Source organism: Buteo buteo, chromosome 1, assembly GCF_964188355.1.
Source record: "Buteo buteo chromosome 1, bButBut1.hap1.1, whole genome shotgun sequence".
Lineage (NCBI taxonomy): Eukaryota > Metazoa > Chordata > Aves > Accipitriformes > Accipitridae > Buteo > Buteo buteo.
Window position 1 is genome coordinate 82,296,512 of NC_134171.1, and position 27,337 is coordinate 82,323,848.

Genomic DNA, 27,337 nt, shown 5'->3' on the forward strand with positions numbered 1-27,337 from the left:
CAGAGTGGTAATTGGAAAGTATTTCAGATGAAAATCGGTGCTGAAGCCAAAGGAATATTCCTTATCTTTTGTGGGCTTATAGTATTTTTCCAAAAGAAAGAGCTGTGTGCTCTCTGGATTCCTATCAGGCATTTCGAGTGGTTTTCTGAAGAGCAACAACTTTATTGTCAAAGGATGTTAAACACCTTCTCTGTAACCCACTGGAGGAGATGACCGTAGTGCCACAGCAGACAGGAGAGCAAAAAATTATTCGTGTCCTTTCTGCCATATAACGTGTTTGTTCCTGACAGCACTCATGAAACAACTCCAATTAATAATGATTAGGTCTAACTGTAATCTTTTAAAAAAAGATAAATGGAACTGTTTCTACTCATGAATGCTTTTCATGTCTCTGGAGGAATAGGAATTGCAGTGTGAGTTACTGATGGGAGTTCTTATATTGGATGAATAATCTTTGTAATTGCTGCCTTTTGGTTTGTCGTGCCTGAATCCTGCCTGATACGTGTGTGTAAAGAACTATATATATATCTGCATTGAATACACGAGTACTTTTTGTAGTGAATCACCTCTTAAACTTTGTGAATAGCCTCTTAAATTGTCATCATGACATCCCTTGTCTTTCTCAGTGAAAAGCCGAGTTGCAGGCAGAATGCAGTAGCAAAGTCTGGCCTATGCTGGACTTGCCTCTGTGCTGTCATGCACCCTTTACTCCGGATTGTCAGGCTGTCTTGTCTTCTCCACAGATTCTTCTCCTTCGCCCATGCTTATTTGGGATTTTCACCATTTGGGTTTTACTGACATAAAACTGTATCTGAACTGACCGAAGAAGCAAACATAAGCACTTGCCAAAAGGCAGTTTTGATCTTTGCTGGCTGCCTCAGCCTGTTTTCCTTTTCAGAGACAATCTGGGGCATGTGATCCTGATTCAGAGAAAGATTTATCCCATCTCACTTCTATGATTCAGACATTTGGGAAGAAAGAAAAAGAAAGAACATGATCCTTGAAGAAGATATCCCCATGGACATGTGAGACTAGAGTTTGGCTAGTAACGACATAGCCTCACCAGGCTGAGAAAAAACGTCATCCATCATCTCAAATAGCAGTCCTTTTCTAGTCAGAAGGGAGCTATGGTTCTGCAGTGACACTGAACAAAGAAGCCCTCTTCTAGAAAAGGATGTGACAAAGCAAGAGCACCTCCCGTTTCAGGCAGGCAGCGAAGCTCCAGAAGCCCCTTCACGTGGTGCTGGGCCGGTCTGCTTAGTGACAGGAATATGACAGATGCCTCTATCCAATATAGAACTTGTACTCTTGGCTCTAGTTTTGATACGCTGTGTGGTGTTGAGTAAGGTATTTATCTTCTCTGACATAGTAGGAATATGCTACTGTTCTGTATGGAGCTTCTGGTATCTGTATGTAATAGCGGTAATAGTGTGTCTGTTTCAGTCTGTATAAATATGAAGTATTTATAGGCTTAAATATGGATATTCCTAGCAGTACAAGTGGTAGACATGATTATTTAAAAAAAAAGGAAAAAAAAAAAAAAAAGAGCAAGAGAGGGGTTTTGTATTGCCTTGAACCAAAGGCAATGAAATGCCTTTGGTTATTCTTCTCCTATGACTTTGTCGCTTCAGGGTCACAGTTTTAAAACTGTGCCTTAATGACTGTAGGTTCATGCTGACTTCATTCTTACCTAGGAGATGACTTTCTCATAAATGCGTATAAGCAAGTCATTCTGTGTTTGAAAAATACAGCGGTAATTAAAAATACAGTCCTTTGCTTCAACTGGTTGCTAGCAAATCCACTCTGGAGCAGTAGGAGTGAACCACGAAAACAGAGTAAGTATGCGTATGAATATAGGCTGTTGACTGTTCTGTAGCCACAAGCTTAAGCCAAGACTGTCTGGTTTTAATACCAAAGTAATACTTTAAAGGTGGATTTAATTTCTAAATTTTAAGATTTAATACTTTGTTTCAATTCACTAAAGATGTTTCAAAAATCTGGCTTGTTTTACATGCTTCAGAGCTCTTTGAAAGCAGTTGGCAGCAAATATTCTGCCTCACCAGAAGTATTTGGTAATTCTCAATATCCGTACATGATATGGGAAATGGAATATGAAGGCTTCTGCCTGTTTGAATCGAATCCTGTTAGCAAGCAGCAAGGAGAGGAATGCTGCTTTGAATTTAGAGAGTCTGCACAGAAGAACCATGCTTTGAGTTGCTATGAATCTATTTCAGGAACAGGCAGTTTCTATCAAAAGGTACAATTTGCTATGTATTAAATCTTTAAAAGTTTTTAAAACTTTTTTTGAGAGGTATATGCAAAACATACTAGCTGCACTCCAAAATTTACTATTTTAGGGTTATGTTGCATCTCTGTGACATACCCAAGGGTCTGTACTAAATTCCATTTCTGTGCACTCATTCACGAGTAGTATCTTTGATGCTACTGTATGAAGTAGTGTACTCAAAAGCCAGATGTTTTAGGGGGTCTCTGTTCTGAACTAGAAATTTCAGGGTACTGTTCTAGGCTAGTACCTGGTGTCTCATCTCACATGTGATTTGCTTTAAAGACCAGACGTTTGGGGGTATTGAAATCTCAACTCAAAGTAATGCAACCAGAAAGTAAGTTGGTTTTGGTTGGGGGAGGGTGGCAGCAATATATTACCTTTGTCTTTTATGCTCAAGGCTTGCACTTTGTAAAAACTTAAGGCAAATCTAGAATGTAGAACTAGCCAAAACCACAAATTCTGATTTAGACCTACTTGGCTCTTCTGAATCATCACAAGCTCTGGGCAGTGAGTCAGCCAAGAGCTGGTTTTCTCTTCACTACTGTGTAAACACAAGATGTTTCTCTGGGCTAAATATTATTAAGTAAAAAAGTCATGTTTATTTGATCTTTTTTTTTTTTAAATGTCATGTATTGTATAAAAAATGATAAATACATAAAGCTACCATCTAGGGAAATCTGAAAATCCTTTTCTTTTACACTTTCTTCATCAGCTCAGTTTTGAACACGAAGCAGTTTTAGGGTACCCTGCTATTTTTTATTTGGTTCTGTAAGTGATAATGATTTGGATCAAACTACTGACAAAGCTTTACATGTTGTGGGAAAATTAGCTTTGGAAATTGCCATTACATTTAAAGTAATTAAGAAAAACCACAGGACTTAATTCATAGTTCTACCATGATGTGATTTGAATTCTTAAAATTCAAAGTGAAGGTTCTGCAGCTGACTAGTGCTTTTTCAGGGAGAACTTTAGATATGGATACATAGGTGTATGTAAACATGACGTGGGGTTTTAATCTTTAGGATGCTGTAAGTTTGTCGGCTGTGACAAGCACTGGAAAAGCTAATGACTATGTTCTAGACATCACATCCTTTTGCTTCTGGCAGGTCCTTTCATGCACCTTACATCTTTCCAGAAATGGCCCTTCACGGTGATTTAATGAGAGGCAGTTACCTTGCCGAGCTGTCACACCCCCAAGTGCTCGCTCCTTTTCTCTTCCTGCCCACCCTTGCTGTCTGTAGGTCTGGCTGAGCACCCGCAGCAAGGGGGTGGCTACTTCCAGTCCCGTCGCTTTAGTCTCTCAGCGGTGGTCTTGGCTGCCACTGTGGAAATTCAGTGTAGATTGGTGGGCATCAATCTGCCAGTAGATTTATCACTTTGCGGCTCTTCACCATTCATGTGGTTGAAGTGGATGGCAGGTCAGAAGATTAGAGGGAAATAGATATATATGTAATAGAAATCTGAGCCGGAATATAGCTTACTCCCTTTTTGACCCCATTTATTTTAGTATAGTCAAATGCTTTTTGTTTGCAATGATGCTTTCTCTTTCAGAATCAGCATCTATTGTCTGATGATGGAATTTCTTAACATAGCCCTTAAAGTTTGTTATTCTGCTGAAATCTATGATTAATTGTGGCTTCTTTTTTTTCCTCATCTTGTTTAAAACTTTTAAGATGTAATACTGCTGAGAAAATAGTTGTGTATCACATTAAGAATACTGGTTTAAGATAATAAAAGTCCAGTGACTGGGGACTCCTGTGTATACTATTTAAAGGATTGAGCAGAGGTTCTGCCTAGGAAAAAAGTAGTTGAATCATATTAATACAGTATATTAAGATGAAGTCTGACTGTGCTTTTAGTACTTGTTCAGTCACAATTCAGCATGAAGGGCAAAGGCAAGGTGCAGTGTGTGTGTATGTGCCCATACATGCAGGAGGTGGTAGGAAAAGACTGCAGCGTTCTTCTGTGGCATAGTTTTATCTCACCTTATGAAAAAGATGATTCTGAGGGTAAAGAAAAAAAAACACACACCCCCACCAGATGAGAACACACACAGATGCAATACCAGCTCTACAGTAGAATTATAAGCCTCCCTTCTCCCCCAAAATAAAAAAGACAGACATTAAAGACATGAAAAAGATGACTGGTGTTTATCTTTTTTTCCCCCCTTTCTATAGTGCGGCTTCATGACAGCATATCAGAAGAAGGATTCCATTACTTAGTCTTTGACTTGTAAGTATGTGTTTTGCGTATGTTTAGCATGTTGGGGATGTGGTATTCAAAGTTTTAAGATGCAAATACAAGCTCACAAGATAAATGCATGGTTCTGGTGCAGTGAGTTGGACAAACAGATGTAAACAGAGCTGGAAGGACAGTAATGTATTTGGTCATTTGCATGTGCAAGAACTGATTTGTAAGTGTCACTGTAAGAATTCCATATTAAGAACTTTGAATAAGTAGGGCCACGGTTGAAATGGATTTTAATGTAAAATATAGGTATGTAAGTAAAAGTTGCATGAAAAGTATGACTCGGAAAAAAATAATTTACTCCAAGCCAATTGTCTGTAACGGAAACATTAAAAAAAAAAAACATACGGAAGAATAGTTTCTCTACAGAAGAACTACATTGCTGGATTGCAGGGTAAGCCTGACTTTTCTAGAGGGAAAGAATGTTTCGGTATTTTACTCCTGATTCATATCTTACTGATACTTAGAGTGTTTCATTCTGACACCATTCAGAATGTAAAATGCCCAGCATATAGAAAGGAAGTTTTCTACTTATTTCCCATTTTGCTTCAGGAATTTCAGTCCTGTGAGCTCTTCATGTAGTGACTGTGCGTATGTGGAGCTGTTTCTTCTAGATAGGCTGTTTAGTGGAAGAAGGGATGGTGGCAACATGAACGATGTGTCTCAGACTCTTAACTTAAAAAGAGACACTGATGATATTTATTCTTCCCTGGGACAGTCAAACTTTTCTGCTCACTTTAAAAGTTACTGCTTTTGGTTCTGGGTATGGGCAAACATGAGTTATTAGGAATTGCCTTGCAGAACTGACTTATTTAAGTAAAATTACCTATTTCAACTGAAGATTTTTCCAGGGCAGTTGATGGTTTTGACAAGCAACACCCCCCAACCCTTGCCCCCAAGAGCTTTCTTAGGCCCAACATGGTTTTGCTGATTAGGAGGAGAATACATTATTTCCCCTAGAACTGTGAAATAGCTCATTTCTAAGCATACAGACAGAAATATTTGCATTCAGCATACATAAGTTAGAACCTGGATCTTCACAATCAGTTGCGTGCTTTCATGTTCAGGTTACATTCTGCTTTATTTTTGGACTTAATTTTTTTTCAAGAAATCTGTGAAGACTTCTTCAAGACTAGATTTCAGACTAGCAATACAAAAATATTAAATAGCCTGTCTGCAGTGAAGGCATTCAGGATTCAGTACTCAAATCCTAACTGGGCTTAATAGGAACTTGTATCTGATTTGTATATATCCCAGGTAAGTGCTCTGACTGTTGACTTGGAAATAGCTCTAGGAAACGACATGCATACTTGTTCTCTGACATGCACTGCGTTTTGTTTCGCTCTTTTTTTTTTTTTTAAGGGCTACAAAGAAAATCTTTCTATGTGGAATTGGAAAAACCTTCTTCATCCTGAATATTTCCAAGAAGCGCATGTAGAATTCTTAGTTCTAGGGACAGTATCCCCTCTATACACTGGTGGCAATTTTATTTCTTTGTTGTTCTACTGTACTATTAGAAACTATGCCCTACTGTAATTGCAGTTAGTCCACTTCTGCCTTAAATTGAATACATAATGCCAGACATATCTCAAGGGATTATGATTGTAATGTGAACTAGAAGGCATTTGAACAACTTCAAAGTTGTAGATACCACTATCTGTATCTTGATAATAACAGAACAAATAGAAGTCTGTGTTCTGCAACAAAAATCAATACCTAACCCAAAGATACTGTCTTGGCAGAAAGCTAGATTCTGCAGGAAGCATTCTGCACTGGCAGGAACTTCCTCTGTTTCCCTGTCAGTCCCATTCAGGAGAAACATAGGAACAGACTCAAATGTATGCTGTTCATCTAGAACGGTCCACATGGTTTTGTTTTTCATCCTCTTCAAAAAAAGAGGGCTTCAACATATATATATATATATATGTATATATGTACACACATATATATACACACACAGCTTTTTATGTTTTGATCATGTGGTTTGGGTTTTTTGTCAAAACGACTTATTTTGCAAAAAAGAAAACGTCTAACTGGTAGAAGTAGTGACTGTACTGACTGTTAATTGTCTTTGGAAAAGCATCATGTTGCATTCTTGAAGAACTTTTGCCTAATTTGTAAGGATGGCTGTTCACAGTTCATTTTTAATTCAGACTAAGAAATTACTGCTTTAATGCTCACTAATACTACTTATTAGTGAAACTTCATCTTTTACTGCAGTTAAAAATATGTGGGTTAGTGCCTTGTTTAAATGTACATAAAAGACTTGCCACAAAAAAAGGTACCATATGGACTTCTTTAATATGAAGGCCAAGTACATGCTTTTATTTATTTAATTAATTTTTATTCAACAGGAGCCTGACTGTGGTGTAACACTGTCACTCCACCCACGCATACCATTATGTCATTATCTTAATGATTTCTTTCAGACTGTGTGGGATTCAGTACGACTGTTTTTTTAGAAATTTCTTTTAGACTGCATCCCACATCAGAACGTGAAGAGGAAGAGTGCTTTTTCTGTGAATAGAAAAAACCCAATCATTGTCACCTGCTATTTTGAATTTCTAATAATCTCTTTTGAATTAATGTCATAGAGATGCCTGCAAATCGAAGGAGAAGCCTGTTGCTTTGCTTGTATACCTCAGTGATAGCTGTGCTTTTATTTTGTGGAAAAAAGTGATTAACGTGCTCTGTGACAGGCATGCATCTGGGTGAGGAGTTCTAGTGTCTAGTGGAAGTCTTTTAAAATCCATGTGGAAACTGGACATTGAACAATGAAATATGTGCTTTCTGACAAAATGCGATATCAGGGTGTTCCTGTAAGAAGCCCTGCATATAAGAGAAATAGATGCACTGAAGTATTGACATATCATACACACACATGCATCCACACACAAAATTTATCTTTGGTTGCTGACTCCTCATCTCTGAAATATATGCATGGTGATGTCATTCTGGAATATGGTGGTAGTTTTGCAATTGACTAGGCAAAGTAGTCTCGTTGACGTCACTGCCAAGGAACAGAGGCATCTTACTGATCTACCAATATGGCTTCTACTTATTTTAGAAAATAAACAAAGGTAGCCTTCTGTGATACTTCTCCCAAGCAAAGGACTTGCTCCTTTTATGTTTCTCTCACTAGTTATAGTGAAGTGATTTGCGGATTAATAAGATCTGCATAGTAAGATCAGGAATGGGCTTCATGAAGTTTCTTGCTCCTCTTCCCTTATTGGTTAAGGCAACTGTAGTTAGGATTTGCGTGTCCCTATCAGCCCGTTTCAGTTGCTAAGCACGAATGAGGTTGTCTTCAGCGTTAATGATGCTAGATGAGTTCAAATCCAATGAATTCTGTCAGTATTAATTGCTGTATCTGAATGGAAACAGCTGTAGCACTTGAAGACTCTGTTGTGCAAGTCAATGAGATTCTCTTTTTTCAGCGTCTCCCATTTTAATGCACTGGATGAGATGCAACAATTGGTACATTTAGAACCCTGGTGTCGCTGTTGAATCCCAAGTGGAGGGACTGTACTGTGTAGAAGAAACAAAAATACAAAAAAAAAAAAAGCCTAATTGCAGAACAATGTTTGCCTAGGGTAAGTGCCCGAACCTTTCTTTTTGGAAGTAGAAAGGTCACGGATAAATGTAAAAAGTATATGGCCACTGTAATTTTGTAAGATTGCTTCCTCTCACCTTCATTGTGAAAGCAGTTTAAGAATTAAGAAATAGAAGCTGGGAGGAAACAACACCAATGTGATCATCAGCAGAGGCTTTTTTAGCTACTTTTGCTAATTTGGGAGTTCCTTTTAAATACCTTCTTATATTTGTAAATTCTTTAATCGGTCAAATGTGGTACATGAAGTTGCGTATTTTTGTATGTGGTGTTACGAATGTTTGCAACAAAAAAATGTGGCATTTAACACTGTAAAGAAATGCAGTAATTTGTTTTAGTGAGTATAGAAAGTCAGTTGAAAGAAGCAGTTGAAAACTGCTTCTAACGGTACCTCTTCTGAGAGGTAAATAGAAGTAGCATCCTTTGTACATGGAATCCTTCTGCTTGCCCCTCTCTCTGCGGTTTTTCTGAAAGACATACCTGGTGCAGAGGGCCTTGGTGTTTCTACATGCTGCTTGTACTTCTTTTGTTTAATCAAACCCATGTGCTTTATTTGTCATTTCAGTATGCTCTTCAGAAAATTACGAAAGATTAATAATAATTTGTGAGAACTAGTGGCTTTTAATTTGTACCCTGAAAGTTACTAGAGCTCATGTAATGAATGTCCTGTCACGAAATAAGACGTCACTGAAGTCGACAACGTATCTGTATCAGAAAGGCATTGAGTTCCATTTACTTCCCATTTTAATCTTGTGGGGAGAAAGCAGCTTGGCAGCTGTTCATGTAGCTTTATAGTGACGGCCCAAAGTTGTGGGTTTTTTTACTTTTTACCCTCTGCTTTACAGTCTTCACTTACATTGGATATAGCCTACCTGGATATATTTGTAGTTCTAACTATGCTGGTAGTTGCCTTCTAACTTAAGTACACAGACTAGAATCTGTGTATGATTCCCACCCCACCCGAATGGTACGATGTATCAGTTTTTCATTGTTTCAGCATAGGGGAAAAAAACCCTAAACATTTAACAGAAGCAGCAGTCAAACTATAAGTAAGTCCTCTATTTTAATTTCCTTCTGTAATTTGATTTCCGAGATCAGCCTAAAAGTATTTCTGTTGATCGGCAAAACCTCCAAGAGTTCTGATTTCAGCACACCTCTCCATGTAAGGCTATTCGGTGCCCTTACTGGTAACAGAGCAGTAGCACAGAGCCATGCAATCTCCAAAGAGTACATCACACTTTTGTTTCAGGTCATGGCCTTCACTAGCCAAGGAGAACCTCATAACTAAGGACCCCTTCTATGTGTGTAGTTTGTATTCATGATAGGTATCTTGGGTCCTTCCCTAGCCATCGTGTTTCATAATTGAAGATACAGGGGGGAGAAAATCCACCTAGCAAAGTGACATCTAATAAGGAGTAGAATGCTTTGTAGCCACTTTGGTATTAGAAACTGTATAGAGCATAAAATGTTTATTGGTAACTGCTCTCTTCTTTATTTATAAAATCAGTGAATAATGTAGGTTGGTAAGGATCCCTAGAGGTTATCTGGTCTAACCCCCTTCTTGAACAAGGTCCAATTGAATCAAGATGCTCAGATATTTGTCAAGGTTGGAACATCTTCAAGGATAAAAATTCCACAACTTCTTTGAGCAACAAGTGCATAGTGAATAATTATAATAACAATAAGGAAAGGAAAAATCCTTATATTTGGTATTTCTGGTGTTTCAGCTTGTCTGTTGCCTTTCATGCTGTCTCTGTGTATCCACCCATTAGAGAGTTGTAGACAGCAATGGGATCTCCCCTGAATCTTCCTGTCGTAACGGTGACCAAACTCAATTATCCCAGTCTCTCCACGTGCCTCCAACTCTAACGGTCTTGGTGGCCCTCCGTTAGACACAGTTCATTATGTTGGTGTCATTCACATACTGGGAAGCCCAAATGGGGACGCAGTACTCCAGGTGTGATCTCACGGGTACCAAATGCAAGGGAAGAATTGCTTTCTTCAACCTGCTGGCTGTGCAGTTGACCTTTTTTGCTGCAAGGGCACATTGCCCATGTATGCTTAGTGAGCAAAGGCCACTAACACCGCTATAGCAATTTTCTCAAGAGTCAGAGGCTCAGGAGATGCAAGTGAGTTCTGGCCTGTCTTAGTCCCCTGCGCTACCCTCCTTCATTATGGCCATTTATCTGTCTTCTGAGGATTATTCCTAATGTATCCTTCAGAGTGACAGAGCGTGGGAATTCTTGACTACTCATTCAGTTGTCAGTGAAATTCACCTGCTCTGTTCTTGGTTTTATTTTTTCATCGTTTAACAATGGTTATGAATGCCAAGCAAATGTTTAGTGTCAGCGAATAAGAATGCATATCCCCATCTTTTCTCTGTGCTTAAGAAGAACAAGCATCAGCTTGGTGTTCTCTCCCACTGAAACGCACTTTGATGACTAAAGCTTTTTCTCTTCTTTTTTGGCTTGGATAAAAAATGAGTGTTTTAGGGAAGAATAAGATCAAAGGATGCTTTGTTTTTTTCATTCATCACAAAGGCAGAATTATTCCTCTTTACCAGAACCGTTGTAGACAAACATATATGCAAAAAGGAGGTATCAAAGACTGTCAAAATATGCATCAATCAAACATTTTGTGTAACAGCAACCAAAGCCAGTTTCTGGAAGGTAGAAGACAAAAACAAAAAGAGAGAGAGAGTACAAATCAGGCAACCAGCTATTTTACCTCCTCCACATTTTCTTGCAGACTTTTGTACATAATAGCATTCTGTTACTTGAAAGTGATTACTTCGGAAAGTCAGTAAGGTGTAAACTCAGAAGAAGGAAGATGTAGCCCAAATGTAAATGGAAACATGAAAATAAAGTTTTTAACTGGCCTCCTTGGAGAAAGGAGCTATACTGCTGGTTGAGCACGTCATTTCTGTCGTCATCTTCTGTGACTGAATATCTGGGATCTACAACGAACTGTTAGTACAGCAATTTGCAAATGAATGTTATGGTTCTGAAGATTCGAAGTATCCTCATTTTTAATTTTTTAATCCTATTAAACTTAATTGTATTCAATAATGATTGTATTCATTGCAGTATAGATTTTTAAGCATCTTCATCTTTAAGCACCTTGTAGCCCACTCTGGCTTTTACATTTGGGAATTTATTGAGAATATAATGTGCTATATGAAAGTTCACTACACTTATAAACAGTAATGAAATATGAACATTGATCTCCCATCTAGGAATTACTTATGTTGGCCTATCAATAGGATCAGGGTTTTGGAAAGCTGGAGTTGGACTAACTTGTGCATCCTTCCTGTCCTTTGAGGCTGTGTTTAGGTGCTCTGGTTAGGCTTTGCGCTCACGTGGGTACTCCACATTGTGTGCATTTTCAAGGCTTGCATCTGTTTTCAACTGTTCAAAACAGCACCTGGATATATGAGATTTGCATGTAGCTGTGAAAGTATGCCACTGTATTCCATAAAAGAGAAATGTGACGATACAGGGAAGGTCTTCCTGTTTTGAGTCCACTCTCTTGTTGACATGGGCAGCTGAGTTTTACAATTCTATTTAAAAGCTCATCAGTCTTCATCTTAAAAATAGAGCACCTGTCTCAGTTACTTTACTAAAAACTGTTTAATTACACCAGTTTTATGATTGTTAGAAAACTTCTCCTGATTTTAACCCTATATTTACTCACAGGTAAATATGCTTATTTCTTAATTGTACCAATATTGTCCCTTACAACTCTCCTCTATGGAGAGTGCAGTTTATGCTCTTTGTCCTCAGTATTTATTTTCATCCCTCTTAAATTTTGTTTTGCCAAGCTAAACTGACTTTGCTTCTCTGAGAAGATATGATGAGTGAGTGGATAGCCTAGTAGCAGTTTTCTGCTCATATTGCTGTTTCAATTCCCTTTTCTGAACGTGAGTGACCAGAACTGTGTATGGTACGAGGAGGGATTTTACTGCTGTATCTAAGGTCACTGCTGTCATCCTATTTCACATGCATTCCAAGACTGTGGCAGCATCCTGCTGGTGACTCATTCTGGACTGTCATCTTTGGCTTACAACAAAAACAACAACACGATTTTATTTCTTTTTAACGAATTCCTACTATTAAGCCACTGGTTGTACAGTGAAATCCTAAGCGTGCAACCATACACAGTTGCTTCTGTTACTGGTCCTCTGGATCATACAGTTCTTCCCTTGTAGTATTAATGCCTCTTAAATTATTTTAAGTGGCACTTTCACTAAACTATTCCTACTTTTTCAACAAAGCTGAAAATTTTCTAGGAAAAAAATCTGCCATTAAACTGATTAAGGTACTCTGCTTCTGCTGATACTCTCCATCCAACTCGGTAATGCTCTTTCTAGCAAAAGCACAAAAAGCAAGCCACTCAGGCACATGGGTACACCTCTGTTGTGTTTTGACCTACACTTAAAGTCCCTTTTCTCTTTTTAGCATTATTATATTCTCCTTTCTTACACCTGCCTTACATTGCAGTTCTCAATTTATCCTGAACTGTTCTGAATTTCAGCCACAGTTTTCCTTGCTGGTCAGTTCCCTTTATTCTTGCAGTTTTACTATTTATTCTTGACATATCTTAACTGATGTATGGCATCTTGCCCACTAAGCTGCTGCTCTTTGCTTTTATTTTCCAGTTATGATTGCTCTTCCACCACATCCTTCTTATTCATGTAATGATTTGGATGGACAAACCTGTGACTTTAGTTCCTTCACCTTGCTGGTCAAGACCTCTTGCATTTCTGTACAAATGTTTCAGTTACTCCTCTCTGACTTCTCCCTGTCAAGTTAATTTAAGATGCACGTTTTCAATTCTGAAATCTCCTTTCTCACCTTGCTTTTTCTAACAGAGTCACTGGAGGTGAATTGTTTGAAGATATAGTTGCAAGAGAATATTATAGTGAAGCAGATGCCAGGTAAGTAATTTGTTTTTCTAATGTGGCCTTTAATAATTCTAGGATAGTTACTTAAATATCTCATGGTGTTTGGCATCAGTTTCACTAGCACTGTCTGTGAGACTCTAGGATTTCTGCTAGAGTTCTCTTAGACTTGGAAGGGCACAGTTTGGCATTTTGAGCTCACGACTGTGTGGTGGTGAACTAGTATGAAGTCTTGACATCTCTGGGTCTGAAAAGGCTGAAATTGGATCTCAATTTGTTAAAATCTTTGTAAACTTGTGAAGTTGTTAAAATCTTACCCAGTTTTCTCCTCTGCAAACTGGACATAACATTTCAGCTATCTCATCTAGGGATTCTTACATTTGCTGATCAAAGTTTGAAATATATGATGGTCTTGAAAGACTTTTACATTAAATATAATTTTTGTTCTCAGTCCAGAAGTACTAATTTCCTTTCATATTTAAACATTTTGTTGTGTTTTATCAATAAGCAATTACACTGTGCATCTCATAGTCTGAGCTCAAATTTGAAATCTCTAGCAATTTTCTGCAAGTGCTTGTTGAAAAACTTGAAGAATAAGTTGACAATTATCATAATTTGCATGCTGACATAAAGTATCAGGGCCATTTTCCCATCTCAGAATCTGTTTGCCCTCATATAATAATAAATCTTAAATATTCTCATATAATTATGAATCGTAAATATTGTGGTCGATTACTTTAAGGAAAATATGTTCTACCACTACACTCTTTACAGAAAATTTAACTCAAAGTAAATTTAAAGAATCCTCATATTTTTGTGTGCTCATAGTCACACACCACCATTGGTCCATATTTAGTACGTATAATTTTCAGTTATTCCTTTACATTTGGAATTAATTGGCAGATGAACGGAAAGCACTAAGTGACCCTAACAACAGTGGTAGGATAATAATGAACAAACAAGAAGTTACTCTAAGTATTAGGAAGCTTCCACTGTTTATTGCTCTTACTAATTTCTGTAGGAATGGTGGAAACATCATTACTTTAAGCATTTAAATGTGGAACAACACGTAGCAAAAAACACTGTAGAAGAGAAAACAACATTAATAATTTAGGTGGGGTGGATGGAGAGGGGCTATGTTTAAAAAATTTTTGAATGTTTTTTTTGCCTGCTGTGTGATTCAGGCAAAATTTCTAATATTGATGCCAAAGGCCAGCATATGGTGTCATTGTGTGTTTTTAAGATACGTGTGATTTAAAAGGAAAAATTGCAACAATCTCTTTTCTGTTCTAGAATTATGATGTATTGGAAGGGGCTGTGCATATATATATATAGGATATATATATGCATTTTATATATTCAGTATAAACTTGACCAAATAAGTGAAGTACCTAGTTATCAGGCATCTCTGTGTTTTTATATATTTTTATATATATATTCGTGTGTGTGTATATATATATATATAGTGCATATGTGTGTGTGTATCCCTATAGAAGTAGTTAATGGACTTTATAGATGCATATCCTAGGACTGTTAATACTGGTCTGCTCCTGCAAGCCCTTACTCACGCAAGTAGTCTTTACTCACACAAGCAGTCCAGTTCAGTGAGTTGTGAACTACTCGCATAAGAAAGGGTTTTCAGGCTTGGGCTCCAGTTACTGATTTATGACCATTCCTTCTGAATTCCACAGTCAAAATATTTTGGATGAGCAGTATCAAATCCTTGGCCCTTGACTACTACCGATTTCTTACAGTCACTGACTTCTGCCACAAGGATATCTTTAAAAAAAAGTAATTATAAACTCTTGTGGTGCCGAAAAACACCTGAAAAAGTTCCAGTGTTGTAAAAGATAAATAGTTGTGCTTTTTGGCATCGTAGGCTGGCCAAAACTTGCAAACCTGGGCATGGAAAAATAGGTGCTAATTAAATTATTTGAAGCACCAAAGTAAAACGTTTGTCTACATTTTTAATGTGGATTTTCATTTCATGAGCGACTCCTAACTAAACTAGTTCTTGATGATACTTTAAATGAAAATGCATGCCACCTTTTTGAATGACTTGGCTTTATTCTACAAGTAGTTTTTAAGAAACCGTTAGGTTCAAAATGAGAAATGTTTTGCTTTTCCTTAGCTTTTGACTTTTTTTTTGTTTCATTTGTTTTCTGTATTATCATTTCATTTCTGAGCATTTTCTTGTTTCAGCACTCGTTGTAATGTTAACTTCACTGTAAAAATTTTAAAAAACCAAACCATATCACTAATTTTTTTATATCCTCCACTTTATTTTTCCTAGAGCAGTTTTTGGGAACTGGAAGAAGTTTCCATACTGCTGAATGAAAATACAATCTAATGATTCTGTCTCATAGTTGTTGTATGTTCCATGTTAAATGTTTTTCTTGGTTTTGTTTTGGGTTTTTTTGTTTGTTTTGCTTTGGTTTTTGGATGTGTTAGAGCTGGAAATATCTCTATATTCAACATTGTTTTGTTCCAGTTCAATGTGCAATCAAGACTTGTCAGGAGGTGTAAAATTGTTTTTGTTCTTTATAATTTTTTTAAGTTTTTTTTTATTTTGTATTTAATGTGATTATGTGCCTTTAAAATGTTCTCCCTTCCATTCTGCCCTTGTATCTTTGCAGTCATTGTATACAGCAGATTCTAGAAAGTGTTAATCATTGTCATCTAAATGGCATAGTTCACAGAGACCTGAAGGTCAGTATCTGGTGCCCATCAATTGGATATAAGAGTTTTGGGGTTTTTTTTCCGCTGGGTAGGGGCAGAGGGTGGGTTGTCTGCAATGTTCCCTTGCCTATCCTACTCACCCTCAAAACAACTAGACGAACGAATAATGCATGACGCCTCTTTCCAGTTTGCAAGTCTACAGGCCTAATATACATCATGGCAAAAGGGGGAATGGTTGCCAAAAAAACTGTCTCCTTCCAAGGCGCTGGATTTTACCCTGTGCTGTCGAACGTGTCTGGTATTCTATTAAGGCTGTCCATGTATCGCTGTGTACGCACATGGAGGTGAACTTTGGCTGTGATGTATGTCAGCTTGCAGATTTAAACGCCACTTCTGTTCTGAGACCCTGGGTTGCAGTAGCAGAACAACCGGTCGCACACTGCTGCATTAGAGTATGACGAACCCTCAGGCAAGTGATGCTAATTGCCAACTCAATTGGACCGCGAGAAGTTAATAATTTACCTAAAACACCTCGCTCGGAGTGGTTTTTTTTCTGTTACCTCAATGGCCGCTACAATTTCAAACGCCTCTGAGCGCACTCTCGGTAAGGAAAGGAGGAAAAAGTGCAGAGGATGCCAAATATTTAACGTGACCTCGTCAACGAATTATTGGCGAAATTCGTACGCTCTTCCGACCATTTTCCTGTTTCAAATTGTCCTTAAAAAAGAAAAAAAAAAAAAAACAAAAACCTAAATTGACACACCCCCCCTCCAAAAAAAAGGCAGCCGACCCGAAGCACGTCTCCGAGGCTGGCCCCTTGCCGCTGCCACCGTGCGGGGTCCCGCAGCGGCGGTGCCTGAGGCCGTCGTGCTCTGAGCGGCGCGGGGCGGCGCGGCGCGGGGCGGCGCGGAGCGGAGCGGGGAGCGCGGCGCCCGCTCGGCCCCGGCCCCGGCCCCGGCCCCGGCCCCGGCCCCGGCCCCGGCCCCGGCCCCGGCCCCGGCCCCGGCCCCGGCCCCGCCGCCGCCGCCGCCCCCCCCGCGCCGCCGCCCCGGCGCCTGGCTGTGCGGGCGGCGAGTGCACGCTTGGAACTAACACGCGCCCCTGGTGTTTGCATGCAGTCATTGCATTCAGCAGATCCTGGAGGCTGTGCTACACTGCCATCAGATGGGCGTTGTCCATCGCGACCTCAAGGTGAGTGCTGCTGCCCTGCCGAGCCCTCCCTAGCCGGGGCCGCTGCCTGCCTCCGCCCCGGCGGCCCTCCGCCATGCGGCAGCGGAGAGCAGCAAACCCTAGCGAAACAGAGCCTGCAGCAGGGGAAGTGTCAACCGTTTTCTCTTTTTTTTTCCTTTCTTTTTTTTTGTTTGTTTTTAACTTCGCTTCACCTATGCACGAGAACGAGCCGCTAGCATTCACTGGAGAAAAATCTGCTAAAGGTTTGCCAGTACCTAGCTGTCCAGATCTGGGCTGCGAAGACAGCCATCAGAGTCTGCTGGCACCTGTTGCCAGTACCAGGGAGAAGAGTAGTTGCTTCTCAAGCATCTTGTGTATTCGTTGAATACGTGATCTTCCTCTCCATCACCCGGAGCTTTTGGGGCAGGGTGTGGGGGCAACTTCCCATCTCTCAGCAGCATAACTTGGAGTGCTTCTGGGAAGCACGCTAGCGTTTGCATGTCACGCATCTTAGTGACGAAAGGCCAGCTGCTGTGAGATTGCTGGCACAAAGACCTCTCTCTCCTCCAGATGATGGCTGGGCTACAGAACTTCTTTAGAAAGTGGGAATTTCTACAGTGTTCTCGCCCTGACCACATGAGGAGTCGAGTCCCTTCCAGACAAACGGTAGCATTGGGATAGAAGCTTCAGAAAGAAACCTCTTGTGTTGAGAAGAGCATTACCTCTTTCTTAGCCGTGTACATATCCAAATGGCTGGAGACATCTGCTGCAGAAATGCTCTCTGCATTTAAAGCATGTTAGCATGGAAAGAAACAAGTAAACAAGTAAAGATCATTTTCTTTTACTGGGAAGCTCAGAGAGACAAGTCTGTCTCAAAGCTGGTAGTAAAGTAGCCTTGGGGATAAGGGAGAGGACTTAATTTGGGCACTTGGCCTTCAAGATCCTCAAGTAAAAGAAGATTGTTTATTTTCAAATCAAATGGAAGTGCGCTCTCTGAAATACCAGATTCTTTACGAAGGCAGAGAAAAAACGGCATGTGGGCTAAGGCAGTGAAACACGCTAATTCCTTCTGGCACAGCTTCTTTGTCTCTTTATTTTCCTTTCTGAGTGAGTTATAGGGAGCAGGAATTTCCTCCCAGGATAGGAGTTTTCTGGTGGTTATCATTAGTAATAACGTTGGAATCAGAATGCCGTCATCTTTCTTGCTATCCTTCACTCCCAAATAAACAACTGTTATAGCCATTGTCTGAATTTACAAAGTCTCTATTGTTGTCCTGTAGGAACATAAAGGGTTACGCTCTGGAACCTCAGAGAGCACGATGGATTTCAAAGACACATACACAAAATTCTCTACCCGTTTTGCGCCTCTGGATTTTCCTGTGTCACGGTTGTACAACAGGAGACTGACAAGTCTCTATCCAATCCATAAATCTTGCGTGGCAGCTGGGTAACATGGGACAAGTTCAAATGAAGGGATGTCAAATTCATCCAGCTGCTCCAGTGGTTCCTGTCCTCACCATACATGCAGTACTATGCTTCCAGCATGAAAAGGAATTGAAAAAAAGGATTGTAGCCATGCAAGCTGACAGTATAAGGAATGCTTTTTTAGTACTTTGAATACATTCACACAAAATAACTTTTTTCTTTGGAAATGCATTAAATCTAGCTGTTCCCTGCTCCAGACCATGTGTGGAGTTCTTACTGTAGCAAATCCAGAATGAGTTGGAAAAACAGTGTGAGAAAAAATGTTTCTGCCAAGCTGTAGTACCCAGTTTCATTTCTGAAAGTGAAAACTTCAGGAAGCAGAAAACCATCCTTCTTCAGTTACTGCTTTGTGGTAAAAAAAAAAAAAAATAAAAAAAAAAAAATCCAAAACACCAGAGTGAAGTGAAAGACACTGGTGAAATCCCAGCAGAACTCTGTGTGCTGAAAAGAAGATTCCGAGGCCCAAGACCAGAACTTCAAGACATGTAGAAGATGGTTCTGGCCTGGCGTGGATCCTTAAACTGCAAAACTTGATGGATTTTTTTCTGATAATGGGGTTTGGGGAGGGCAACAAGAGGAGGAGATTTTGGACAATCTCATTTAACTTTCCTTTTAGCGTAATTTGGTAACAAAGAGAGAGGAGCTTTTGCAGCCTATTAGGACTTGCAGAAGTGCTTGTTGCTGGTCTGTCTGTAATCCTTGGTATAAGTCAGAATGCTGGTGCATCCTAGATCCAGAAAAAATTAACCTGTGAGTGGCAATCTGTCTTTAGCAGATGGTAAAAGTACACTTCCGTGTAGGAATTCCAGTTCTTGGCAGTCAGCAGCATTGCTGCTTTTGTGGAACTCTGTGATTATGACTGTCTTGCATTGCCCCCCAAAAAGCGGATGCTCTAGTTATATTCAAGGAAAAATACACAGAGGCATAAGTACTTGATCTCTTAAGAAGTAAAGACCTTTGGAAAAATAAGGCATAAATCATGTTAATTTATTTGTAAGTAATTTTAGTAGTTAACACTGCCATTCTACATGCTTGACTGCAGCCAGTCTACCAGTAACACAAGGTGACACTACTGAATCCAAAGTACGAGTCCTGAGTGGCCCACGCTGGGCTGTTAATGTTTTCCAAGTAATTGCAGTCATTCTAAGTTAATGCATGATAATTATCTAGTATGCCTCTCGTCATCCTGAAATGACAGCTGCATGTTGTTTAAGCGCATAGTCCCACACAACACTGCGCAAAAGGCTGTGTCTTTGGCACAGGAGTAAATCAGGAAATCTGCTTCAGCTTCTGTTGAAACATACCCATCTATGGCAATGGTATAATGGTATTTCTGCAGAGCACTTTGATTGGCAGAGTAAAGACACGTAATGGAATTAAAAAAAAATAAAATCCCAAGGCGGGGAAAAAGAAGAAAAAACCAAACCAAACAACCAAAAAACCCAGGAGCAGAAAACACAAAACTACTATTTTGAATGGAATCACGTGTTGCAGAGTAGTATGCGCTTGGTAGGTTAGTGCTTGTGTTTCAACCAAGAGGGCGAGGCATTTCACTGCTTTTGGCTTGCTGAAGGTCACAACCAAATAGGATCATCCATTGCTTTAAGAGGTTTATATAAGAAGTGCATTCCAGGAAGTAATTACTGTAAACTTCTGTCTCTCTGATAGGAAACCTTCAAGAACTATGTGACTCTATGTTGAAATTAGTGGAGTTAAATGACAAGCACTGTGACGCTGCTTAGATCGGTGTGATGAACCTAGAGAAGAGTCCTCAGCTATTCAGTGTTTGATATACTGCAGTTGTAGTTGTTACCGATAATTTAAGTGAATATAAAGATTATGTTTTATTCTGAGAGACCTTAATCTCAATTTTAAAAAATGTGGAAATAGAAGCTTCATCAAGTAACTATTAATGAAAGGTTTTTAATAGTGTCTTTTCTATGACATAGCAACAAAGGGATGAGTGGGAGGATGGTGTTTGTAAATTGCTGAAGAAATGTTCCTTTACAGTTTGGTGAGAGGGAAAAAAACACCTTTAGACTAAAGAGTTTGTCAGAGTCAGTTGTGTTGTTAATGGAAGTATCACAGTGGTTGAGGTCTTAATTAGCTCAAGCATATTTTGCTGGATACTTGACAGTTGTATTAAAGATAGCTTTTGCTGCAAGTAGCTTATGATCTTAATTGTTCCCAAGCTCAGTACCTGCATGGGATTAACTGTAATCACATAAATAGTCCCTTGGAAACCTATATCATTGCTGCTGGGTTTAAAATGAAATATGCAGTTAAGAGTTTGCAGGATTGGGTCCCCAGTGCCAGACTGGATATAGTGAATTCGCTTGCGATAGATCACTACAAAAAATTGCTTCTGGAAGGGGCGCAGCCATACCCTTGAAAGTGAGGTTTTGTTGTTATGTAAATATAGAACAAAACCTTTTTTAAAAATAATGGAGATAGAAGAGAAAGAAATGGCAAGAAAATACTATAGAGGTCGCTGAAATAATCTGTTGAATTCTATAGTATTTTGTTAGGTTTTTTTGGTTTGTTTTTTTAAAGTTAAGGGTCAGAGAATAAAGTTATCTTTGGACAATTTGCATATGATATATTTGCTAAATCAAGTTAAAAGGATACATTACGAACAGTAGAATGAACACCATTGTTATGTTCAAATCCTTTACTTTTAATTGTGTGAGTGTACTGTAGCATTTGATTTCAGATGTGACCAATTTACCTTAAAAAAAAAAAAAAAGCAAAGTGGGAACTTTTGCAGACTTACATTATTATTTGTAATAGGTTATCTGCAAGCACAAACGTGGGCATGCTGGTTTTGCTGAAGCATTTGCAATGTAAATACACCTGCCCTCTAAATACAAATATAATAGTATGTCTGCTATTGTTAAGCTGTCATGCAAAACATTGATGTTTGACAGTTATAGATGCCTAATCCTGCAAACTGCATAGGTTAGACTAGTAATCAAAGAATACGTGTCTTTTGGGGTTTTTCTACAGCATTTTTCCAGTGGTGAGCTCTTGGGAGTCTCTGCATTATCCTATCATGCAAACAGGTGTCACAGTTCCATCTGACCATTCTGGCCGACCTCCTTGTCTAGTAGATCTGCACGCTGTCCTTTCCTTAGTCTTGCTGTCATGGGATCATGACGGCTGCTTACAGGCCTGGTGGTTCTTTCCAAGTAGGAATGGAAAGTGCAATTTTTGCATTGTCATGGAGAAAATGTACGGTTTTTTTCTCTTTTTCACTCCTCTAAGTATTTGTTCTTTTCCAGACTACCATAACTAACAAAAAAAAAAAAAAAAGTCAAAACCTGTCTAAAATATATTTACTTATGTTTTCATCTCAATTTTTTTCTCTCTCTGAATAAAGCCTGAGAACTTACTTTTAGCTAGCAAATCCAAGGGAGCAGCAGTAAAACTGGCGGACTTTGGATTGGCTATAGAAGTCCAAGGAGAACAACAGGCTTGGTTTGGTAAGTAATTTTTTTTTTTCTTCTCACCATTTATTCATTAAGCCTCCCAAACTGCCCGGCTCTCACCCTAGTGTAAAACAGGCAGCTCTGTGACTACTTGATACGTAGCTTTAAGGGGTATTTTGTTCATAGTTCAGTCTCTACAGCTGACTACACTTTAGACCTTTTTCTCCAGGAAGAATGTTACCTGTATGTCTCACCAAATTAAATAGAGCTTGCCAGCAGACCTTATTTGTTTAGAAAAGAAAAACAACCAAGAAAACAAACAAACAAAAATCCCTCAGCACTTCAAAAATGACCTGTGGCTACATTTCCAAACCTCAGAGCTCGCTTAGACAAGAAGTGGCTCTGCCCCATAGCTTCCTCTTCACTAGCAAAGGTAAATCACCTTACCAAATGACATAAAATAAATTGGAAAAGGTCTCTTCTGTTGGCACAGTTGTATTCATACCAGGGATTTGCCAGCACAGCAGTACTGATACAGGGTAGGATGGAGGGACAGGGTTTTTAAATTTATGCTTCTAGTAAATATACCTTTACAAATGTCCCTTTTGCATGTAGTCTAAGTGCCATTGACTTTCTTGACCCTGAAACTTAGGTTTCCTGATTCCTGGCTTGTTCTAGCTTTTGCCAGCCTGTAAGTTTGACTGAGAGGTAGGGGCACACAAGCTCCTACTCCCCTGCTTTCCCTTCTGTATCTACAGGGGGGAAATATGGGTGTAGAGCCTGGGAGGGAGATGGGTGGTTTCCAGTCAGATGCTCAGGTGACTGAAGAGTAAAACTGTAGGTTTATACTGCTGAGTGTACCTGCCCAGTCATCGAAACATTTTGTCTGAACAGTTGTTTGTCAACTGGAAATACTGGCAAATTTTATTCTGAAGCGCTTTAGAATGTGACTTGAACAAAAAAAAAAGGGGAGGGGGGATTGAGTACCTGAGACCGTAGACAGCCATCCACATCTAGATGTTGCTGTGACAGTACAAGTTATCTGTCCCAGCTGTTTATATTGCAGTCCTAGAGGTGACTGCCCCCTCACATCTGCAAGTAAAACTGTTCATAAAACTGTTCTTTGACCCACTGAGGTCAAAATAAGCTGGCTTATTAAAAATGTACAATTGTTAATATATAAGCAGCTCGCATAGTAGATCACGGAGAGCATAAACCCAGGAAGGTAAAGGGTGGTTAAAAGTATCTGGAACCTTGCACAACAGTCTGGAAAGAGTTGTCTATCCACAGCTTACAAACATCTCCTGAAGCTGGAACTGGAGTTTTTCAGCCACTTCAGTGATTTTGAAAACATTATCTTCGTCTGGAAGGGATCAAGAGTATGCTTGCTTGATGGTGAAGGTGATAAAAGATGTATGGGAATGTGGAAGCAAAGTCCATGTGTGCGTGTGACCACAAGAGAGCACATTCTGTCCCTCAGACCTTCTCTTGAAATGTTGGAAAGGGAGGGTGTCTGCCCTCCTGAAGGTGGCAACTGGCAGGGTGAACCAGATCTCCAGAATCTGGAATATATCTTACATGTCCTGTACAATGCTCCACTTCAGGTTATGAGAAGAGGATAGGGGGTAGTGAGTTAAATATTATGCACTTCTCTCCAGTTCCACTAAAATATTCCTTTTTTTTTTTTTTTTGTTAATTTACAAAAAAATTGCTAGTTGCAGGTTGGTTGTTACAGTTAACAGATGCCTAAAGGAAAATGGTGAAAGATTTAATACTGGTCATTTTAAATAATAGGACATGTACAAACATGATATGTCTACCTTGCATACCAACCTATTTGAACAGATGTGAAGCACAGGACAAAATGTATTGTAAATCCCAGGAGGTAAACATATAGAATAAAATATTTATAGCAGCTACCTATTCTCACAGCAGCTAGAAAGTGCAGTTAAGAATTGAACAGAATGACTGTGAGCTTGCTGTCAAAGCTTAGAATAGAAGCACAAAGGATTTTGTGCAAGCAGTGGGCTCAGAGATTGTGTGTTTGAAATCTAGGATATAACTATGTGTGGATGCACAGGCAGTACTGTTGGTCATATGTTGGTAGCTTTATAAGCTAGCCTGTTGTTTTAAATCCCAGCTTTTATATAAATGGATTTCAGTAATCCACAAAAGACAGAGGAGATTGCTCTTGCAAATTAACAAGTAGATCAGTACAAAAGGAGTGGAACAGAAGAAATAAGACAAAACACAAGTGATTTGTTATAATGACAAAAACACCAGGTAAACGGGAAACAAGAAAAAAAATTTCTCAAGAAAAAATCAGCAGAATGAACTTGACTTCAGGGATATTATCTGTAGGTAATACATCTGTATGGTTGCAGATGATGCACAGGAGGTTGCAATTCCCTGTAAAATCTTGCACTTTATTTTTTTGTCATTTCGTTCTTGTGAAGTGCTTGGTTTAGACTTACAGCATCATGAGGACTGCCATGCTGAACTTGGTAGAAAGGAGACTGAACAGAATGTCTTCAAAATATGTATGTAAGGAAGAAGTAAGCTGGCAGCGAGGTAATAGAAAGAAAGTAGTCTAATGTGGCTCTTTTTTAAAATTTGTGATATTCGGCAAGTCTAGCGGGTTGTGTACCTTTTCTGGAACTTCCTCTGCAAAACCTTTTTGTAGTGGTCTGAGTGCCTTCCTTCATCTTTATGATTGCTTTAACAAGGCAAAACATGAACTCCGATACGCTCAACATTTTGAACTTTTTCCTTCCAGAAGATTTTTCTGCTTTCCACTGGATTCTGCAGCACTTAGTGACTCATGGAGTGCTCTGATTCTAATTATAGCTCTGCATGAGTATGTTTTTCTTTTTTTTTTCCTAATTTTTCTGGTTTTTTGGGTGTAGTCCTCTGATGCAACGGTCACTTTTCTGCTTAAACCATGGCTATGCCTCAGCAGGAAACTGGCTGGAGCTCTGTATGTTTGGATACAACAGAATACTTTCCTGGTTTGGATGTTTGTAAAAGGAACCTGTTCCTTGCCTGTTTGTAGAAAGTGTTACAGGGTTTAGTTGAAACACCCCACCCTGCTAGCAGGTGTTTAATGTACTGGGAAAGCGTCAGGCGGGCTCCACTGACTCACCCAGGCAGGTGGCTCATTGCCCAAGTCAGTGGAAGTTAACTCACTGGTAGCTAGATTTAGTCCTAGTTGCATCTCATCTTAAATTAAGTCCAGCCCTACAACTAGGACTAAAATATGCACCACTTAAGTCATTTGAGTAGCTTCACTGAGTTAGTTTGTGAGTTGCATTAAATTTAGGTTGTATACAGTTAGTCTTGTGGATCCAGCTGTGCAGGAAGAGAAGGCTACTGCCCTACACTTACTCTCTTGCCCCTTGCTGCCGCCTTCTCCATATCTTCTCACCAGACTGCTCATTTGAATTTTTATTCTTGATTCAAAGGGAGGTATGTTAGCAAAGATGTACAATTTACACCGTTTAAACTAACATGGTTTATTGTGCCATTTACTTTGGAATCCTTGCATGAGAAGGCTATAAGTCTAGCAGAGGGTTGATGAGAGCATAGGGCAGATCGTAGAGCAGTAGTCTCTTCTGCTGTGTGTTTAAGACGCATCTCTCTGCATTAATGTATGTTATGGGATTATAGTTGACCTTCAATCCAGAGACGTGCTCACCATTTATGAAGTTAAGTATATGTGTAATCTTTGCATGAGAGGGTTTTGAGACTGTAAGCTAATTAGGCTGAGTAACATGCCATCTCATGTACCCATGCACCACTGAACTGAAAGCACGGCATTTGTCTTGGGCCTCTGGATACTTATTTAAATCATCTGATGATAGGAGCACAAGGTGATGCAGTCTTTTCTAGACACTGTACAGTCACAAACAGTTCCTAGCTTTGCGAGTTGTTTTAGCTAAAATAAATACTGCTATTATCAATAGTTTTCTCAAAAGTACACACTTGTATGGGGATCCCTCTGACCAGTTACAGGATTACCTGATAAATAACAGTTAACAATTTCAGTATGTTTTTTCTTTTTCACTGAAATCGTGACTGTGTACTCTTCTGTGTTTGCTGCTTTAAACAACTTCAGAATATGTACTAAAACCATACCAGTTATTTCTGTTCAGACCCATTCTGTATATTCATCAAGAGATAGGTAGCTAAGTATTATATTTATTTTTGCTTTAAAGTTTATTTTCAAGTGATGTGTAGTAATGTTTATGGAACTATGGTAAGTTTGAAAGTCGAGACAACTTTACTTCCCCTTAAAAATGAACAAAAATATTAAAGTAGAGCAGTATAGTCAGGAAGAGATACGAAACGTCACTCTATTTAAAGCTACTTGGAATGTGTATTTTTCAGCTTCTCAAAGGAGTTTTAAGATGTGTTTCCCATATGATAGTACTCTAACAATTCATAGATCTCATATCATGAGACTGTAAAAACCAAGCTTATTTTTCATGAAAATATTTTAGCTATGTTCTCAGTAGAACATACAGAATGTGTTCCCTCATTTCCTCCTCCATTCTAAAATGATTGTCAGCTGCAGGGTGAAGGCTTCCTTTTTCTGTAGCTGTACCCTTTATACATTATCACCATCTCTCATAAGTTCTGTGGGATCCGGTGTGGTGTGTCAGAAATGACATGTGGTCCTTCATGAAAGCCACCAAATTCTCGCCTTTCAAGAATTCCCAAGCATTTATTTTAGGCAAAGATGCTTGAAAGAACAGACATACTAACTGAAATGGTACAGAATGTTATTGGTCATTAAATTTTTATCATTTACAGCGTCCTAAGAAAAGTCTACATTTATACCTACATTTTGCATTTCTCTTAAGAGAAAGCAGCACTGCTGGTAATGAATAAAGAATGAAGAACATATAAATTTTAAAGACTAGATTACTTCAGAGATGCTTCTTGTAAGCTTTTGTAAGGAGGTTTCCAGAAGTGAAATGACTTCACAGAAATTAGTTTTGCAGTGGAAAGATTGTATTAGAAGGGGCTGTGCGAAATACAAACAGCAAAGGCTGTAAGAAGGCTGAGCCCTAAGTTGGTGGTCTTCATACTAAGTAAAAGCCAGTTGTGCTCTTGTGAAAGCTAATCCTGAACATCTCTGAGCATTTACTTTGCCACCATCTGGCATTGGCTGAATTGAGTTTCCACTTCTGTGTGAAGAAATTGGAACAGTGTTTTTACTTCCTTTTTTTCTTCTAAATGAGAGATCTCTTCATACGTAAGCTTTTCTTAAATCTAGCCCTACTAGATGTTGTTTACTCAGAAATCTGTCCTCCCATAAGATGGAATAGGGCTTTTTAAATGCCCCTTATAGTTACGATACTGTAGCTTAGCTGCCCCTCTGTTTTGTTAATTAGTTCCCCATAAATGTCAGCGGAAGTACTCTGTGGTAGCAGTCTTCACAGCTGACGGACTCCCAGAAATCCCATGCAAGTCATGTTTACGGTCTTAATTTTCATAGTTTAGGGCTATTTTAAAATAGCCTAAATTAG

The 27,337-nt window shown here is 39.1% G+C and overlaps 1 protein-coding gene across 24 annotated transcripts in view; it reads left to right on the plus strand.

The window, feature by feature from the left end:
* Positions 1-27,337, plus strand: part of CAMK2D (calcium/calmodulin dependent protein kinase II delta) — a 163,064-nt gene that overhangs the window by 89,749 nt on the left and 45,978 nt on the right. For 21 of the 24 annotated variants that reach the window (XM_075037900.1, XM_075038075.1, XM_075037893.1 and 18 more), the window contains exons 4-7: positions 4,465-4,519; positions 13,015-13,080; positions 15,681-15,753; positions 21,758-21,860. In XM_075037900.1, the coding sequence (XP_074894001.1) occupies positions 4,465-4,519; positions 13,015-13,080; positions 15,681-15,753; positions 21,758-21,860 (297 nt within the window). Of the gene's footprint in view, positions 1-4,464; positions 4,520-13,014; positions 13,081-15,680; positions 15,754-16,872; positions 16,915-21,757; positions 21,861-27,337 lie in introns of those variants that run through there. The other 3 variants (XM_075038084.1, XM_075038094.1, XM_075038102.1) reach the window with 1 other exon arrangement.